The sequence below is a fragment of the Macrobrachium nipponense genome, chromosome 12, assembly GCF_015104395.2.
Source record: "Macrobrachium nipponense isolate FS-2020 chromosome 12, ASM1510439v2, whole genome shotgun sequence".
Taxonomy (NCBI): Eukaryota; Metazoa; Arthropoda; class Malacostraca; order Decapoda; family Palaemonidae; genus Macrobrachium; species Macrobrachium nipponense.
The window spans coordinates 11171131-11190697 of record NC_087205.1 but is presented as its reverse complement, the minus strand read 5'-3'; the positions used below and the strand labels follow the sequence as shown (position 1 = coordinate 11190697).

The 19567-nt window shown below is 36.6% G+C and overlaps 2 protein-coding genes across 3 annotated transcripts; one reads left to right on the top strand and one right to left on the bottom strand.

The window, feature by feature from the left end:
• Position 1: 1 nt before the first annotated feature.
• Positions 2-4531, top strand: LOC135224342 (uncharacterized). Of its 2 annotated transcripts, none has more exons than XM_064263249.1 (3): positions 2-243; positions 1115-1259; positions 2308-4531. In XM_064263249.1, the coding sequence occupies exons 2-3, from the start codon at positions 1122-1124 to the stop codon at positions 3250-3252; spliced, it is 1083 nt and encodes a 360-aa protein (XP_064119319.1). In that variant the 5' UTR covers positions 2-243; positions 1115-1121; the 3' UTR covers positions 3253-4531. The 2 variants fall into 2 exon arrangements, with proteins under 2 accessions (XP_064119319.1, XP_064119320.1); XM_064263250.1 differs by having other exon boundaries at positions 18-243.
• Positions 4532-5010: 479 nt separating this feature from the next.
• Positions 5011-11703, bottom strand: LOC135224343 (uncharacterized). Its single transcript, XM_064263252.1, has 3 exons — positions 11616-11703; positions 8831-9143; positions 5011-8162 (listed from the first exon to the last, which is right to left on the bottom strand). The coding sequence occupies exons 2-3, from the start codon at positions 9137-9139 to the stop codon at positions 6210-6212; spliced, it is 2262 nt and encodes a 753-aa protein (XP_064119322.1). The 5' UTR covers positions 9140-9143; positions 11616-11703; the 3' UTR covers positions 5011-6209.
• Positions 11704-19567: the final 7864 nt, after the last annotated feature.

Sequence of the window (19567 nt, the reverse complement as noted above, 5' to 3'; positions counted from 1 at the left end):
GATAACGAATATGGGCGTGAATCAGATAATTCTCGATAATGAAATGGATATTTTTATACGGTGCCTACATTTAAACAAACAAGAGACGATCTAGTTCGTAGCTACATCAGATTTCGTATTATGAAGTATATATTGTTAGTGATCAGACAACATATAAATGTTACCAAATGAATTTTGGTAATATTGGTTTGAATTACGGGTAGAACTGGATCGGCCCGAAGTTGGAAATTTAAGTCCTTTATTGTAAGTACATAAAAGTAGTTTTTAAAATTATTGTTAGCTTTAAGGAAATGTGTACAGACACACCGAGTGTGCCAGGAGAACATACTCAAATAGTTCTAGGGAAGAGAGAGAGAGAGAGAGAGAGAGAGAGAGAGAGAGAGAGAGAGAGAGAGAGAGAGAGAGAGATTTTTGTATGGGTGTGCGAGTCTATCCCAGGTATTCCTGGACAGTTTTGGAAAAAAATGAAAATGACACAGGAACAGACAGCATTACTGATAGATATAGTTCAATCAATCATCTGATACTGAAGCATTGATGAATTTCCTAAAGACTGATAGTCATTATTTGTTGTGAGGTATATTTAGTGAAATAGACGTACACATCAGAATTTATGCTTTTTACGTATAATAAGATGAAACCACCTCCACTATGATAATTATTGACTTTTATAACATACGAAATTGTTTGTAAGCTTAATGCAGTGTCCAGTACTGCCGAAAAAAAAAAACACCTTGCATTGAACGTAGCAGTTACAACAAATGCTCAAACGCTTTCATGTTCAAATCTGGTTCCGTTTGGGTTGGAAAAAAATTTGAAATAAGTTATTATCTACTATTATATATATATATATATATATATATATATATATATATATATATATATATATATACATAAGCATATATGTATGGCGATATAATCCTCAGTGGTGGAAAATCCTAATGTAGTTTTTTTTTCTTTTTAGTGAACAAGACCATAGCTGATGGTCGAAATCTTGAATTTACATCATTGTGGATTATATCCCCATATACGAAGTATAAACGTATAAGTGTTTGTGCTCCAATTCCAAACTAAACTCATATTATACGTTTCTTCTTCTTTTTATTTTTTCCAGTGGCACGATGGAGACGCTTGTGGGCTTAGTGCTGTGTGCAGCATCATCTTCCGTTCTTATCTCTGCTTATCCTATATCTCCGGATGCTGCAGAATGCGAGCTTCGAGAAGATATCCTTGTATGTGACTACAAAAATAATGGAGAGGTATTAAATAGTTCCAGACGTCGAATTGTTTTCAAATTTTCACCAACGGACACTAAGCACAAATTAAGTACTGGCTACGTTCTATATTGATAAATTTTCGCTTACTCGGGGAGTAAGCATACAAACTACTCTGTAGTTGTTGTTCTTGTAAGGGGGTTAGGAAAAATCTTCGGAGGAGCCTAAAAAAGTCTGAAAAAAGTATTTCGCGTTTGGTGAAATATTTATGATTTATCTATTAGAATGAAAATCTAAAACATAAATAATTTTTATGTTGAACAGTGCAGAAAAAGGATTTCTGATGAAATATAGGTATTTATTTAAATTTTCGTTGGCGAAACTACGCTCAATTTGACCGTAGATTTTAGCACACTTTAATTTACTTTAAAAGTTAGGAATAAAATGTTTACAACTTATCAGCGAGGGGAAAATCTTGCATGCGTCTAAAGTAAGCTGGAGGTTGGATCACGCCTTGTTCTATGTGTGTTTTCAGTTTCATGAAAAATGGTTAATTACCATGGATAAAATTTCTTTTTAGTTTCATAGATAGTACTGGAAATGGATTAATAATCCTTGAATTATTTCACGTCAATATTCAACAGGAGATAGTTAAATAAAAACAGAAAAAAACAGCACTACAAAGAACATGGTTTATCTCTGACTTAAAAAATGTGACATTCCAGTACATTATGATCACCTTGAGCAAAAGTCATGGTCTTTGTTCATCTACTGTGTGATAAGACATTGGAAAAATCTTATGTAGGAATGTATCTAAGCGATTTTCATTGTGGTCATTGAGAGAGAGAGAGAGAGAGAGAGAGAGAGAGAGAGAGAGAAGATGAACAATTGTAAATCATCTTCATTTATGAAAATAATTTTATTAATATGCGGATACGTAGCACAAATCAGGAAGAACAACTCGGATGTGTTCTTGCGGAACTTAAAAAAAATACACATTGATAAAAATAGAAATTAAGAAAGTAAATAACTTAAATTTTTTTTTTACAAAAGATTACCAATAATGAAAATATGTTGAATACTTTTTTTTCAGTCTTACGTTCACTATGAAGATCCTGCTAATTCCACCATCACGCTTATTGCAATACTGAACGCCCAGGAAGTCCTGCTGAGACCGCCATTGTGTAAGAACCTAGAATTACACAATATTACCAAGATCGAAGTTATCCAAGAGGAGCCGATTCCATGTCACTCGGGCTACGATGGTCAATGCGAAAAAGGTGGTAAATTATCCACGTATAACTCAGGTCTTTCGACAATACCTTTTGGATTAAGGGAATTATATATAAAAGATTCAACGGTTGACTTTCTTGGCCCAAATGTACCCAGAGAATATTCTATTCATCACTCACGTGTTAAAACACTCAATATAACAGGATACACAGGTAGTGGACAATCTGGCTTCATTTATAATTCAACTATTGATGACTTACTTAGTATGAAAATTGAACCTAATTATACGGTATTTCTTCAGAATTCCGAAATTGATCATATTCACCAGAGGGCTATTCTTGTCCAAGGGGGTAATGTAATTTTAGATAATACTTCAGTTATGTCAGCGTATAATAATAGCGTTTTGCTAACTGCAAGTTCCTCCATGGAGCTTAATGGATTTGAAGGCAACTTGGGCTTAAAAACACTAGCGCCTAAGGATGCCTTTGTGGAAACTTTTAATGAGAGCAATACTTTACATACCCCTTTTACAGACGATGAGCATAGTACAGAAAATGTTTATTACAAGGCCTTCTTATCTTTCCTCGTCCTTTTCGTGATTATGACATTACTTTTTCTAATTCAAGCCCTTGTCATTAAAAGAAGAATGACCATACATACCAACTCATCAACATTCGTTGATCCCATACCGAAATTACTCCTGGTAGACAGAACGTCAATTACACAGTTCCGTTGCTGCCAGACAACATCGACCAAAGTCACCGTTCCTCAGATGGGGTTGATGACTTCGAAGACGAGCTTCTGAAGTCATACGACATCACGAAAGCTCTCTACCTCGAAGACACAGATGACATCAAATCAGAAATGCAGGCAGCTGTGGATGCTCGCGATAAAGAGGAATTTGACGAGATAGTGATGGAAAATATAAAACTCCTAGAATTGCAAGATTTGCAGACCAAGAGGAGAAGTAAACCTGACAAACATGTAGCTTTGATGGAACGTGTGAACCACACCATAAGACAGTTGATTGAAAAACAGTACCGGAACCACTCATTCAACCTTCAGAATTGTGGGAATGACTTAAAACTCAAATACAAAGATATAATGGTCGAATGTAACAGCAGATTCTTGGAAGATCTGATAGAAATTATCAAAAGGACCATCGTCAAATGGGACGACGACCTTCAAGAGGAAAAGAATAATTCGCCTGACTTGATACGTTTCGTCCGAAATCTCCTTTCAAAGTCACTGGAGTCCGTGAATCAACTGGCTGGCAAGTTAGACCGATTCATCTTGCAGTGCAATGAAGAACACAAGGTAAGTCTCAGTGAGTTGGAAACAAGTTGCAGAGCGAAATTCGAGGCCATAAACGCATGCGCAGAGGAGAGGTCCGATCTCGTCAGAAGGACTGAACTGGAAGACGCTGAGGTTTACGGTCGTGACAAAGCTCTCAGACTGTCGCTGATACAAGAAGAGGTATCTTCTGCGTCACGAGAACTGCGGCAGAAAGAAGCTCTGTTGGAATATTCCCAGATAAATCAGAAGAGCGTCCTTCAGGAGAAGATCATTAACCAGCAGACGGACAATATCAAGCATCTGGAGAGGATGATAATGACGCTGGCCGACATCAGACGCTGTTACGTCCTTTCCTGTGATAAATAATGGTATTTTTGCCATGCCCCTAGGTTAGGTTAGGATAGTTTGGTTAGGTTAGGCCGAATCAGTTAAAAAGGAGTGTGGGAAGCATAATGAGATTATTTCCAAGGAGATTCTATGGTTAGTTTTTAAGATATCATGTCCCGCTTTTTTCAGGCAAGGTTCCAGGGTTCCAGCTCTAGGTTACATTTAGGTGATATGCTGCCCAGTCATCACAACATGCAAATCTCATTCAACAGTAACAAGGGAAAGAAATATGTTCCAACATAAGATAAGTCAAATTATATATTAAATGAGAACTCCTTGGAAGTCGATGTTCATTGCCTATTGTAACAAGTCATTATTTTGTGATAATTTGATCAATAAATTCATAACAACAAGTTGAATTAACTTATAGATATAATGACATCCTTACGGGTGAAAGAATAAAGGAAAGTGAAAATGAATATTTCCTTTTATTTTCGTTTTTACCAAACTTCTACTCCTACATAGTACAGTACACAAATAACAATATTATTGCATCACAGAAACTTACTTGTGGAAATATATCCCTTTAATATATGTAGTGGTACATAAGTAAATGAGGACAGTGCCCATTTGTAACTAATGAAATTAGTGGGGATATTTCTGCTCCTGCAGACAAATATTGATGGTACTGATTCACTGGCGACAGGAATAATAGGAATATTGAATGGATTAGACAATATCATTATCAAAATATTTTCGCTGGAAACTGGAAACGAGACTGGAAAACGGTATCAACAGACTATGGCAACATACCGGAAGTCCTTTGAAAAATACGATAAAAATTAATTTTTCTCTCTCTCTCTTTATATATAATATATATATATATATATATATATATATATATATTATATATATATATATATATATATATATATACAGGCTGGGTATTTGCTGACGTTTACTATTATTTTTAGTCTTTCGCACATTATTTTCCTGTCGTTGTCAACATTTCTTGGATCACATTAACTTTTTTTATGAAGCTCGCAAAAATACTGCTCGTAAATTTGTTGCCGATGAGCTGCTGGTCAGCTGCCCAAAGCTCCTTATGGCAACTGCCTATTGGGCAGTGACCAAACAGCGGTTGGAGAAGGTACGTCAGGTGTGGGAGGACTCCCCAACACAGGTGAGGTAATGGCCAGCTCTGGTGGCCTTTTTATAGTGAAAATGTAGGCTAAATCTATTTTCAAAGGTGTCTTTGAACCACTGGAAGTTGTCCGTCTTGGCTCTGCACGGTGTCTTCAGTATACCAACAGATGACGCCGGGTGTGTTAATTTTGTTGGTGGTGTACCCTTCAATGCAAATCGAGAAAAATTTGCGAAGAGCACCCCGAGGATTCCTGGAAGCCCACAAATCCACAGGAACGCAGTGGAAGAAGCGAAGCTTTGGTTGAATGGGTTGAATAACGCTAGAGTATGTTTGTATGGCGTTTTTTAACGTTGCATGGAACCAGTGGTTATTCAGCAACGGGACCAACGGCTTTAGGTGACTCCCGGTCCACGTCGAGAGTCAACTTCTATCACCAGAAATATACATCTCTCACACCTTTGCCACACGTTGAAACTGAGGGGATTTTAAGTCAAGGTGGATTTGAAACGCCACGGTTTTTCACGTTCTCATATATCAAGTCAAAACGTAAAGTTGCCCGATATTATAGGAACTAAGTTTATCTAATTTCCTCTCCTTTCTTTTCTTGCCATAATCCCAAAATGTACGTCAGCATTTATTAACAATCCACACCTAGAAGGACTGATTAAAAAAAAATATTCCTTGATGGATAAATGACATCAGCAAAGGTAAGTAACCAATGACAAAGATTGTTTTCATAGATTACGATGATATATATATATATATTTTTATATATCTAAAGGAAACCTACATTTAAAATGAGAGAATTAAAAGTTTTGATGCATGGCAAGTATTTACGTTAGAGACGTCCTATGAATTTTGCTAACGATAAATCGTGAATACATGAAACAACTGTGGTTAAGCTATTTCTGCAAAACTAATTAGTTTAACAGAAGATCCTTCTAATTAATTCAAAAATAGACGAGTTACTCAAGGCGTTGAGAATACAAAATTCAAGCTTGCGCATACCTGTCCTCAAATATGCTTCTTATTTTGTGTTTTCTATTTATTGGTTCTCCATGAAATAGAGCTGAAACAGAGGAGGGCATATGTCTATTGTCGTCGATGTCATCTAATCCTAAGAAAACAGATCTTACGCAAGCATTCAAAGATTCAACTGAAATATGAATCAGGTCTTCGAGACTCTTCATATAGTTCTTCTGAATTGTCAATATGACATCTAGGTGCAATAATTTCACTTGAGGTTCTGAATGCTTGTGTTCAGCCTTCCTCAATTCGAACTCAAGCTTAGCATCTAACAGTTGGCTTCTTATGCTATACAGGTTTTCCACTGTGTCTACGTACTTCTTCGTCCACGGTAGCTTGGATTCTAAATCTTTGGACATTTGCTTAACCATATGCTCCTTCTCTTCATTTATGCTTGATTCTAAAATAGAATGGGCTTTTGACATCTCCCCTTTTTGCTCTTCAATATCAGAAAGATACTTGTTGTCTTGGTCATTAATTTGCAGGACGAAATTCTGCTCTAGAGCTGACTGGTGCGATGTAATTAGTCCTTCTAAGAGTTTGAAAAGATTTGCCCCACTGCTCGGCATACCAATCATTTCTCTGGTTGAATTCAAGATACGAGGCCAATTACTGAGATATTCCTTAATGGCTACAGTAATTTTTGTGATGTATTCCTTATTTATTATAATTTTATCGGCTCTTTCTTGCAGTTTTTGCAAATCGTCATTCAGTCTTTCACTGAACAGCCAGTGAGCATATCTTTCCTCTATCAGTTCTTTATTAAGGGTTTTTGCCTTTTCCAGGACATCTTTGATTCTGTCCCAATATAACATCGTTGGATTGTTGAACTCTTCTTCATACTGTAATTCTAAAGTTTCCATTTCAATCATTTTGGACTTTTCGAACTCCTCTTTCTTCTGGTGCCACACCTCCATCAACTTTTCCAATTCCCTTTCACAGTTTGATGTAATTTGACTGATATCATTCTGGTACTTCGTTGTTTCTGTTTTTAAGACCGATGTCAGCTTTTCGTTTGCTTCTTCCACAGTTTCTAGGACTTGATGACACTGGTCCCTTTGTTTCTCCAGCAACGACCTCGTTTCCTCAGCTTGAATTTCGTGAGACACTTCGTGTTTCTGCTGTATCAACTGCTCTTTAAGGAAGCTATTTTCTTTCCTGTAATCGTATAGATCTGGATTCGATAGCTGTCTGTCTATGTGGTGAATCATTTTCCTCAAATATGTGACGTAAGGAAGTGTCATGCAGATCAAAATCAACAGGAGAATCAAGCACACAATAAAACTGATAAAGTAGCCGTTGGATTCAGAACATATCTGGTCATTGTTCTCTTTTTCAGTGTTCACACCAGTTCTCCCTTCAGGATCAGGGGTTAACGTACCTACTCTGGTGTCTTGAAGGATAAAACTTTCCCCTGAATTCACGGGATATAATTGTGCATTTACGTGAACTTCACCATGTTTTGTGAGTAAAAAGCAGTTTCTACCAGTGATATTGCTGTCTGAATCTTTTATAAAGAGATAGTTCCCTCTTGAATGTAAGATCTGGAAATTGTCTACGGTTGTATTATACAAAACTATGCTTTGTAGTTTGAAATGCGCCTTAGAAATATTGAAACGTCTTATTCTAGAACTTACAAATATAACTGACTTCAGGTTAGAGGCAGCATTTAACGAAGTTAGTTCCGAATCCATGATTGTGACATAATTAACATTTGTGGGCAACTGGTCAATGGTTGATGTCGTAGCTTCAAAGGACACGTCCTTCTCACAGAGTTCTTCAAGCCCTTGTTGAAGCTGTACATTATTTACCATATTTAAGGTAATGTTGGCACAGATATTGTCACGGAGTCGGAGTGCTCTCCCACCTTTAATAGTAATTCTGGTGATTTCAGCTGAAGCATTTTGTAAGTGAATAACCTGTAAGTAAAGAAGCCACTTAATATACAAAAAGGAGATATATATGTAAATTATAACTGAATCATGAAAGTTTGAAAGGCGACAAATGCATAAATAAAGGTATAAGCCACGAAGGAAAATGAAACAGTGTTTGTCATTCAGTCTGCTAAGTAAAGGACGTTGAGTCGAAAGATCTTGTAACTACTCCAGTGTTTCATTTTACTTCGTGGCTTATACCTTTGTTTAGGAGATGTATATATATATATATATATATATATATATATATATATATATATATATATATATATATATATATATATATATATGTACATATATATTGAAACTAGATTTTGAAGTGAGAATGTGGATCTGAAATTCCTAATGAGAGGAGAATTAACTTTTTTTTTTTATGAAATTCTTTATGAACAAGCTCTAACCTTGCTTCTATGAAACTTGGGCCAACTTTGCATAAGGACAAAAAAACATTTTTCGACAGCAAATCTATCGAGAATAAGTTCGACAGATTCGATGTATTCGTACTTTTCAAATATTAGATGAATATCGTCAAAGGGAATTAGATCTGACCTTGTGCTAAGAAACTTATTCGAGTATCCTATTGCTTTATAAATGAAAAAAAAAAATAATAGTTATTTTGACGATTAGCTTTTTAAACTCCTCTTTTGTCTTACCTCAGAAAAATGAGTATAATCGCAGACGAGAGAGAAATTCTCCTTTTTGCAAAACGGCGAGTCTTCAGTTACATATGAAGCGACGAATGAAGACATGGCGATGTTCACAATCTTATCCTTAATTAATGGTAGACTGACGTTTAGCGATGCAGTGTCGTATAACTGTGACCCTATGCTCACAATTGAGTCTCTGATTGGTTGGGGTCCTTTGCTAGTAAACGTCTCTTGATCTGGTTTGCCTTTGGAGGCAACGCAGGAAGTTACCCAGAGGGTTAGTAATGGAGACATTATCGACTTCGGGTACATCATTGGTCTGAAGAGTAGATTTATATTACATTAAAAATAATAACAATGACTGTAAAAAGTCCTTACTGTTCTGTGTGCTTTAAAAAAAATCAAAATGAAGTAACAATGCCATTTCTGATTAGTACTTTCGTTGCCAATCGTCGAGGAATTCAAGAACAGGTCAAGAACTTGATATGTGTGTATATACTATATATATGCGCGCGTGTGTGTCTGTGTGTGTTCACATGAGTCCTGGAGTTATTTCAGCATCTAATTTTTCCAATAGGTTTCTTATCAGGGATCTCGGGATCGTGTAGTGTCCCTATGATTTTGGTACAATTTCCACTGGCAAATCCTATAACCTTCTTATTTCTATTTTCAGGTTATTATTATTATTATTATTATTATTATTATTATTATTATTATTATTATTAACTATGTAATAGCGCCTAACATTTCTCATTATCATGCTTTATAAAATGATATATCACTGGAACATTTCCCTCACTATGAGACAAAAGAAAAAAGATAGATAAAAAATTCATCTGCTGGCAAATAGATTTTTCCTTTCTCTTTGCGAATGGGGGTCATAAAAAGGTTATCATGCCTCAAAATATTTCTGGCTTACGTCATGAATATTTCTATTTGCCTGCATTTTCTTCCCTCTCAGGAACTCGACACTAATTAATATTGAAACTGCTGACTACCCAGGTTGGAGGTTTTCTGCCTCTGCCTTGATAATCATTTTGTCAACTCGTTCACGAGCTTAAACGGCAAAATTTACGGTATACCTATAGTTTCTAACTGGTGGTTGGTCAGGGTAGATGACCCAAACATTTCAATAGTTGCATCTCTCTCTCTCTCTCTCTCTCGCTCTCTCTCTCTCTCTCTCTCTCTCTCTCTCTCTCTGTCACCTGCAACGTCTTTAAGTGGATGCTTTAGTTACTGTAGTTATTGAATCCGATTTAATTATCTTTTATTAAGGACTAATTTATCACTGATGTCTTCGTCTGCATTCAAAGTAGCTTACTGTTCCAAGAGCATTGGATTCACTTGTCTACTGAGGGGTCCTTCCTTTTCGTCACAAGAAATGTAGAAGTATGTTCAAAGAAAGGCGTTATACCAGTGAAAGACTCCGCCTCTTGCAGTGACCAGAATATCAGTGCATCAGAAGACAGAATTTCCGAGTGCTATAGATATTTATAAACTATAATGCTCATCTCCTTCAGACAAATCCTTGAATTCGAATTAGGGAACTGACGAAGAAACCTTTGATAATTGACAACCGATACACAAGAAAAATACATATTAATTTTTTATGTTTTCCATAAAGCAAAAAAAAAAAATTCAAATGGAGAGAGAGAGAGAGAGAGAGAGAGAGAGAGAGAGAGAGAGAGAGAGAGACAGAGAGAGAGAGAGAGAGAGAGAGAGAGAGTTAAAAAATACTTTCAGTACAAGTCTGTTAACTTCTACAGCTTTATGTCTTGTATAATAGGTTAACAAGAGATATTCATTTATATAAGACGATGATAACTTCAAATTTTATTTCTCATCTGAAAAATTTGGATTCATTGTCAAGTCATCTTACTGCAAAAATTCAGGGTGTCTCAATTACCCGTGAAATATTTTAGTGGAAATCTTATCGCCTCATGAAAGTTTTTCCAATTAGAGCACAAGGAAAGAAAACCCATGGAAAAGTTTGAGAAGGGTTTATTTAAAAAAGAAAAAGGAAAAAAAATTTCATAGACGAAGGCTGAAGAAATTTAATCCTAGTGAAATATCGGTTTTCCTCCCTTAAAAAGTGTCTTGAAACTTTATCCTAACTAAGAGAGAGAGAGAGAGAGAGAGAGAGAGAGAGAGAGAGAGAGAGAGAGAGAGAAATATTATATCCAAACTTATTTATTTTAATTTTCGTTGGTGAAACAAAGTTCTATTTGACCATAGATTTTAGCACGTTTCAATTTGTTTGGTGCACTAAATTTAGGCTCTGCTTCTGCTCGATTATTTAGGGTTTCCATTTATAACTGAGAGTGTATGAACGTGCTTAATTTGTGTCCTTTTTATTTGATCCTTGTTGTTGGTATAAGTATTACTAAGCATGAGTATTAATTACGAAGTGCACTTCACTTTAAGATAGGAATATAATGTTTACAACTTATGCGCTGATGGCCTTGAATATCAGGAGCTCTTTTGCAATACTGCTGCAATCTTTCGTATAAATAACGAGCTTAATTGCATTATTATACAATTCTACTATTTTATAACTCGCGCGCATAGAAGAAAGACCTGACAATCTTAGGATAGATTTCTTTTAATTTCTTGAGTGCTTATCAGCGTCTGATAAACAATGGTTCACTGCTACAACGCAATGGTGGAAAAATGACCTTCAAAGAGTTTACAGATATTCCAGTTTAGTTAATGAACTGAAAAAAATAAAGGAAAAAAGGCCTCGTGAATGAGAATACACTAATCACACGTAAAATAAACTGCATAAACTTACAAAGCTTCGAATGAACAATGATGACGAAAAAGGTGAAGAAAAATTCGTCAGGGAACCATCCACTACCGTTGCCTAGCGGTGACTGCAGGCTCTTGATATGTGCCACACTATCTAATCTCATCTAACACGAACGATACTAACTACCGGAATTTCATTAAAATGCTCATTCCTATGCAGTTGCGCAACTCGTGTTGTCTATGAAATATTTTTGTAAATCAAAATGACCAACAATATTGGAAGATGTCAACTCTAAATATGGAAATCGCCAGCCGTTGACGAAAGGTATTTCACCGAGAGAGAAAAAAAAGAGAGGTATATAGACAGACATATGCACCCACACAAGCGCGGGTGTTTGTATGTATTTTAAATATTATAGATTGCAATAAAAGGTTAGGAATTGCTGATGTACACCCTGAATTGCTCAGTGATAGCAGTAATTTTTAAAGAAAGGCGGGTTATCAAATTCAAAAGGTATGCTTTGTAGTTTCATCCCATCAAGAAAATCAATCCAGAGTGCTGGGAATTCTTATGTATGTGTGTGTATGCTAGTTAGGGGACAAATAAAAAGTTGGAAAATAGAAAATAAAGAATCGATAAATCCTGATGAATTAGAAGTAGATAACCAAGAGTGCTTTTTTAAGAATCGTCCTGCGCATTGTAAAGCATTACAGTTCCATCGCTTAGAGTGAGTCCTGGAACAGCGAATTTCTGACAATTATATTTTTCTTTCAGGTCGGAGGAAAATTACCACTTTTTCATTTCCAAATAATGAGAAGCTTCAGCAGTGGAGAAGTGCAATGCAGAACAGGGTGACCATAGAGCTAAAATTCCATTGTAATTCAAGCATTAATCATTCAAAGCTTTTTATTTTACCTCCCTCTCGCTCTTTTTCCACTACCCATTCCCCCTGCCCCACCCCCTCTCCTTCTTTTCTACCTCTGCCTCCCTCCATCCCTCTCTCTCTCTGTCCCAACTCTTTCACGCCCTCTCGTCCATGTCTTGAGTTTTTCATCCTTCGAGTTTTCCAGAACTGCCCGTTTTTAAGCTGGAATGTGAAAATCACGCTGGAACGGTGGGTGGGTCGACGTTTTTTTATGAATTTTTTGGAAAACTAACATTTTTTCCTTTTACGATGATTCACGTCGAGTTTTAAATCCTTGAATTGTTTACCAGTTTTCGGACATCATTGAAGGTTACTGATGTTTTCTCCTTCACTCAAAGGTCTCCTTCGTTTTAATTTTGTTTCTGTTCTCATTTGTGAGGTCGGGGTTTTGTTTTTCATATGAATTCTTTGCTAATACATCTCCTATTTTCTCTGCTATTAATATAGCTAGAGTGAAGTATTTCAAAAGACGATCTCTATCAAATAGCATTCTTAAGACACCACAGCTTTCATTGGTCAAGTGTTCATTTATAGTTTTACGATTTATTCGACAGGTAATCTTCCAGTGCTTTACTAAGTAAGTCTGAAACATTTTTAATAGATGTTTTTAAACTCCTATTTCTCTTATAGTTTGTTTCTCGAAAACTCTCAGAAAGGATTGATGCTTTTCGATAAGCCTCGTGGTTTATCTGTACAACAATTCATTATTTAGCTTTGTGCATAACAAGGGGATCCTCTCCCTTTTCTAAATAGTAACCAATATGCAAATGGAATATTTTGTAGGGTCTTCCATGCCTTGCGTCAACTAAGCAAAATTAAAATCAATACTGGTGAAACTTAGAGGAAGTTTTTGCTGTACTTGAGAACTGAAAACAAAGACTTTTTTATTTCATCCTTATAGGCCTCAAATTCAAAGAATCTTCCATAAAATACACACTGGAGAAGAGCCAAACAATATCCTTCTCTTATTGGGTTTATCAGTGGAAGAAAACAGACTGGTTTCAGTACGGAAGTGTACCATAAAAGTCCTTTACGTAAACTTTTTATTTATTTAATATATGCATGCAGATGACGCTAAGTTTAAATTGTGTAATATTGGGAAAACTGACCAAAGCATCTATAAATAGTCTTCAGATTTAGAGCTTTTTTAAATGCTTCGTCAGCTTTAGCTTAGGGGCGCCTTCCACGTTCCACAAGTGTCAGAGAAATCCTTCAGGACTATTTTGATAACATGGCAGGACTTTGTTGGTCGAAGTGAAATAGGAGATTAAGAAGCTATTCAGACGGTAAGATAAACTCCTGTAAGATATAATGAACATTTGACCAAAGGTATGATTAGGAAAAATGTCAGCATATACTATTTCTATATAAAGACCAATACCCTTACAGACCTTACATCTTGTTCGGGTTGCCCCAGGTCCCTCAGTTTGAGGCACCTCTAATGCTTACCAGAGAGTTGCTAGTACATCTTCCGGTATATTTTGCATCTTCCAATCTTGGATGCAGCTTTGATATATGTCGAGCTTATTCTTAAACACATCTACGCTCACTCCTGATATATTCCTCAGATAAGCTGGCAACGCATTGAATAGACGCTGCATTATCGATGCTGGTGCGTAGTGGATTAATGTCCTGTGTGCTTTCCTTATTTTTCCTGGTATAGTTTTGTGCACTATTAGTCTACCTCTGCTTGCTCTTTCTGATATTTTTAGTTCCACGATGTTTTCGGCTATTCCTTCTATCTGTTTCCAAGCCTGTATTATCATGTAGCGTTCTCTTCTCCTTTCTAAACTATATAATTTTAGGGATTGTAGTCTTTCCCAGTAGTCAAGATCATTAACTTCTTCTATTCTAGCTGTAAAGGACCTTTGTACACTCTCTGTTTGTGCAATATCCTTTTGATAGTGTGGGTACCATATCATATTGCAATATTCAAGTGGACTATGAACATATGTTTTATAAAGCATAAAAGAGAGAGAGAGAGAGAGAGAGAGAGAGAGAGAGAGAGAGAGAGAGAGAGAGAGAGAGAGAGAGAGAAAACTGCTTTGTGAGGTAGGAGATTGTATATAACAGGTTGAAATATAGTACTGATCTAAAACAATGCCAAGAATAGACTTTTTCTATATAAATACTAATACCAAAAAAAGAGAAGAGAGAGAGAGAGAGAGAGAGAGAGAGAGAGAGAGAGAGAGAGAGAGAGAGAGAGAGAGAGAGAGGGAGGGAGGAAACTGCTTTGTGAGGTAGGAGATTGTATATAACAGGATAAAATATAGTACTGACCTGAAACAATGCCAAGAATAGACTTTTTCTATATAAATACTAATAGCAAGAGAAGAGAGAGAGAGAGAGAGAGAGAAGAGAGAGAGGAGAGAGAGAGAGAGAGAGAGAGAGAGAATTTTTTTTTTTCGTGGAGGGGATTGTTTATAACGAAAAAATAGTATTAATCTGAAACAAAGCCAAACTAAAAAAAAATCTCATTAACCTGGATGTATACTGTGAGGGAGGATGCCTTTCAATAATGAAAATTCGAACAGGATGTTACGTTTAGGGAACAACAACAACAAAAGAAAACAGCAATCCCCGAAATCTAATTGTACAGTATTCCACTTCAGCCCAATTGCATCCAATTTCCTGGCTTCCTTTATAACGCCCACTGGGAAAAGCTCGTAGCAAATTGACCTAACACAGTAGCCAGTTTGCTGTGAGGAATAGCAGGGTAAATGGAGTGTACTGAGGTACTTAACTCTGCTCCTACTGACCTGGACGGAATTAATGCTAAGTGGTTATTTGCAATATTTCCTGGACTGACAGTTCATAGCTGCTGCGTACGGGATGGGATTTCCTGCCCCTAGAAGATTGACTGCTAAATCTTTTTAAATGATGTAGGTAAATAATGGACTGAATCTCCTTAAATGGTTTTGTTTAAGAGACAAAATATTCGAAATTAGTCGAAAAATGTCATGAAAATATTCTGGAATAAACATTGGAATCCATTAATTAAACCTTTGTGAGCCATTGCCAGCTGAAAGTGCACTGGGAGCAATCGGAACAACGTTTCTCTTATGTTTAAATTTTAAATTATTTGTAATTTCCATGCACCTATAATCAAAACTGTAAAGGATGAATTATATTATTATTATTATCATTATTAAACTTAACAAGGGGAAAACAGGAAAGAGGAAAACAATCATGCAGATAAGAAAAAACCATGCACACACACACGTGTGTGTCTGAGTGCGTGTGCCTGACTGTCTGTATGTGTATTTGTGTACGTGCGGGTACGCGTGTGTATGTATGTGTGCATATTTGTGTGAGTGCAAATAACCAAACAGGGAAAAGGTTGTCTTTGAGCAAACCCGTTTTCGTGATTCCCGATTTACTGACCCTCCACTCAACATACAAAAGGCTGACCCACCACTCTGCAGACGAGAGGCCACAACATTTGGGTAGCGTGCTCCAGTGTAGTACCTACGGACACCGCTAGCCTGGGCTACTGCTTTCCTACATAAGAAACATTACTCGTTATTGATAGACTGACCCGTCACTCTACATACAAACGGCTACATCATACGGTAAGGGGGGTGATTTGATGGTAAATTTGCCCTGTCGTTCCTATGGGCGGAGCTTAAGATCTGTTTGGACATGTGCTTCGACACTGGTTATGAAAAACCAGCGGGAATGAAATCCTTGCTATTTATTACTAATTTATTGCAATGACCTAGTGTTTCCTACTCGTGACTCAACTAGTGTAAAATTTTATGATAAGTTTCTCCTGTCATTCCGATGGGCGGGACTAAAGAACTATTCGGACACGTGCTTCGACAATTGCTATGACCTAACAAACAAACCAGAACCTACCATAATCTAGAATATCATGTCCTGACCTAACCTAACCCAACCAAACTTAACCTTAACCTCACTTCGCCGACATTCGCAGATAAATATATATATATATATATATATATATATATATATTATATATATATGAAAAAAAAACCCCTTATTCTTACTCCTCTTAATAAGGTAACGAAGAGTAAGAATGCATGAATAAAGAAAAAAGTCGGCGAGCTTCGTTGGCGCCTTCCCCAGGACCCCTCCCACTGTCGTAACCCTGTGATCATAGATCTGTTCAGATGCATGCTTCAGCACTGGCTATGACCTAACCAAACAAATCCAAACCAAACCTAACTTAGAATATTTTGTTCTGACCTAACCTAACCTTTCTTGGGGCACCGTGTCCTGATCTAACTGGGGGCATTTGTCCCCTAGACCCCCCACCATAGTATTTAAGTAACTCGAACGTCTGGAATGGCCTAGGCTACCCCTTAATGGTAGTAAGTCCGAATTGTCATTATTCATTATGCTATATTAATGCAAAGAAAGAGAATTACACCAATTATGTTGATCAAAACGTTGCTGTATGACCTCGAAGATAAAAGGCTTTGGCTTCCTCGAAGTGATTAGGAGCTCACGTGAATCATAAGTACTACTTGGTCTGAGTCCCGGTCTCAACGTTTTCGGCTGGGAAAGTAAATCTGAGACGGGGGGATGTCATGGAGCTTTTGAGTGGATAGACACGTTTAATTAAGTCCAGAAACGCCTGAAATGAACACAGAATAGAGCCTATAAATGTCACCAAGGAGCTAAATTCTTCATCAGACACTATGATAATGAAAAAAATGTTGTCGTGACACTCCATCTCGGCGGTTCTAAACGGAAAGTGTGACTGTGGGTGCCAGCAAGTAGGTCTATGAATCATATTCATCAGACACATTCTGATTGGTTAGATGTATTTAATCAAAGGTCTTAGGGAATGACCTGGGTCAACCGGCCATGCGATTGGATGGAATTAAGTTTCGCGTGATCAGTTCGGGGTGACGTAAGACGGCAACCTAACAAACTACAGGGTGCGAGGAGCGCCGCACTACGGCCATCTTAAGAACTATAGAAGAATGCCTCATGGCACCATTCACATCAAATGGGTACAGAAAAAGTTACGTCCCACAGAAAATATTTTTGCTTGGCAAATTGACTCAAACTGGTCAGGTAAGTTTCTTCTCGGGTAGATACCAGAACACTGAACGACTTTTATTCTATGCAATTTTTCATCTGAAGTTACTGTTAATGAGCTATAAGCGGTCCCCGTGGTTATACAAATCAACACTACGATTAGAATAGTAATGGCAGTAATAAATAAACCCCAAATAATTCTTTGGTTGCTATAATAAAGCGAGGGAAGCTGCGCTACTTTTTTGTTAAGTCTTCGAGAAATACGGTAACCGCGTTCAAAACCTTAGCATTCATTAAGCACAGTCAAGCCTACGAATGAAGTAGTGAAATGTTCGTTTTCTTTGATTTTTAATGCATCTGTAATGGGAGACTATTGAAAACTACCAAAAATGTACATCTACGCAATTATACGTTTCTGCAAACACAGAAAAGAGACAAATGGTTTAAATGTATTATCTTTCGTTTGTTTAATAAATATTCTCTCTCTCTCTCTCTCTCTCTCTCTCTCTCTCTCTCTCTCTCTCTCTCTCTCTCTCTGTATACTACTACCCTTTTCCCTTTTTAGTACACTGGGTGGTTTAAATTAGAAGTTTGTGAAATCTCTTGTCCTCTTCTGAAGTCTTTGTCCAGCAAGTAAACATCTTTTCAACAATTGTCATTGTTAAGCTTTCATCCAGACCAGTCTTTCTCCTACTCCTACCCAACTACAACAAAACCCACCTCCCCCCCCCCTCTCTCTCTCTCTCTCCATTTCCTCGTCTCTCTCTCTCTCTCTCTCTCTCTCTCTAAAGGAATCGTATCTCACTTTTCTCTGTCTCTCTCTAAAGGAAAATACGTTATCCTTTACATAACTCATTCTTCCCGATACAATGCGGTTTGTTTGTATTTTTCTGCCAAAGTAAACAAACAAACATAATTAACGCTCAAAATGCCATTCTTTTTCTATCGGATTTTCCTTGAGTTGTCTAAAAGCAAAACTAACCCACTGAAAAAAGCTTTGTCTTCTGTATTAAATTCAATGTCCCATAGCTACTGGCGTCATAGAAATTTTCCCCAGAATTATTAAGAGACCCAATAATATCTTTTTCCCATTTCGGCTCGTCAGTAGGAACTGTGGAACTGCAGCACCCCCCTATAATTTCATATATATGCACACAATTATGAATATATACATGAATATGAGAAATTCAGTATAGATTATCAATAATCCTCAGAAAATTATTACCATTCTCTTGTTTTTGTAAATAAAAAAAAAAAAAACAAATGAAGTGAAACAATATGTACTAGTAGTGATAATGATCAAATCTATGACGATACTAATGATATTATGTAATGCAGTAAATTGGAAAAAATATGATAACCACATTAATGTTGGTAAAATTCAAAATAGTAGCTTTCGGCAGCGATTCTGCTGCCTTCCTCAGCGCGCGCGCGCGCGCGCGCGCGAGAGAGAGAGAGAGAGAGAGAGAGAGAGAGAGAGAATAAGAAAGAATATGTAATAAACAGCATCCTTCTGAATGATAGCCACGAGCCGCCACTGACCATGATTTACCCTACTAATGTCAGTGTAACACTGATTATTTCGCTACGGTGATTATATAGGTTTCTTGTCAGGAATTTAAGACACCTCTAAAAGCCATCGAATTCTTCAGTCTTCATAAATCAGAGAATTTACAAGCGATGATATTTTTTATTTTGAAATGAGTATTGTTTAGCCCCTTAGTGATATCTGCTTACGCAGAAGTATTCATTAAACATGCGTGACATACACGTAGTATATATACTTTATGCTGAATATAATAATACTAATAATAATAATAATAAATTTTATTTTCTGCTCAAGGCCATATACAGGGGATATAGTACATTGTGCAGACAGTAACATACACAATCTAGATGCATGAGACAACACGATAAAAAATGAATTATCAGCAAAATCCACACAGTTGCTGAAGTAGTATAATAGACAGCAAACATAGTAATGGTAATATAACAGTAATGATATTGAGAATAGTAAAAAAAAATTAAGAGTTATAATAGTGAACAGATTGTATATATT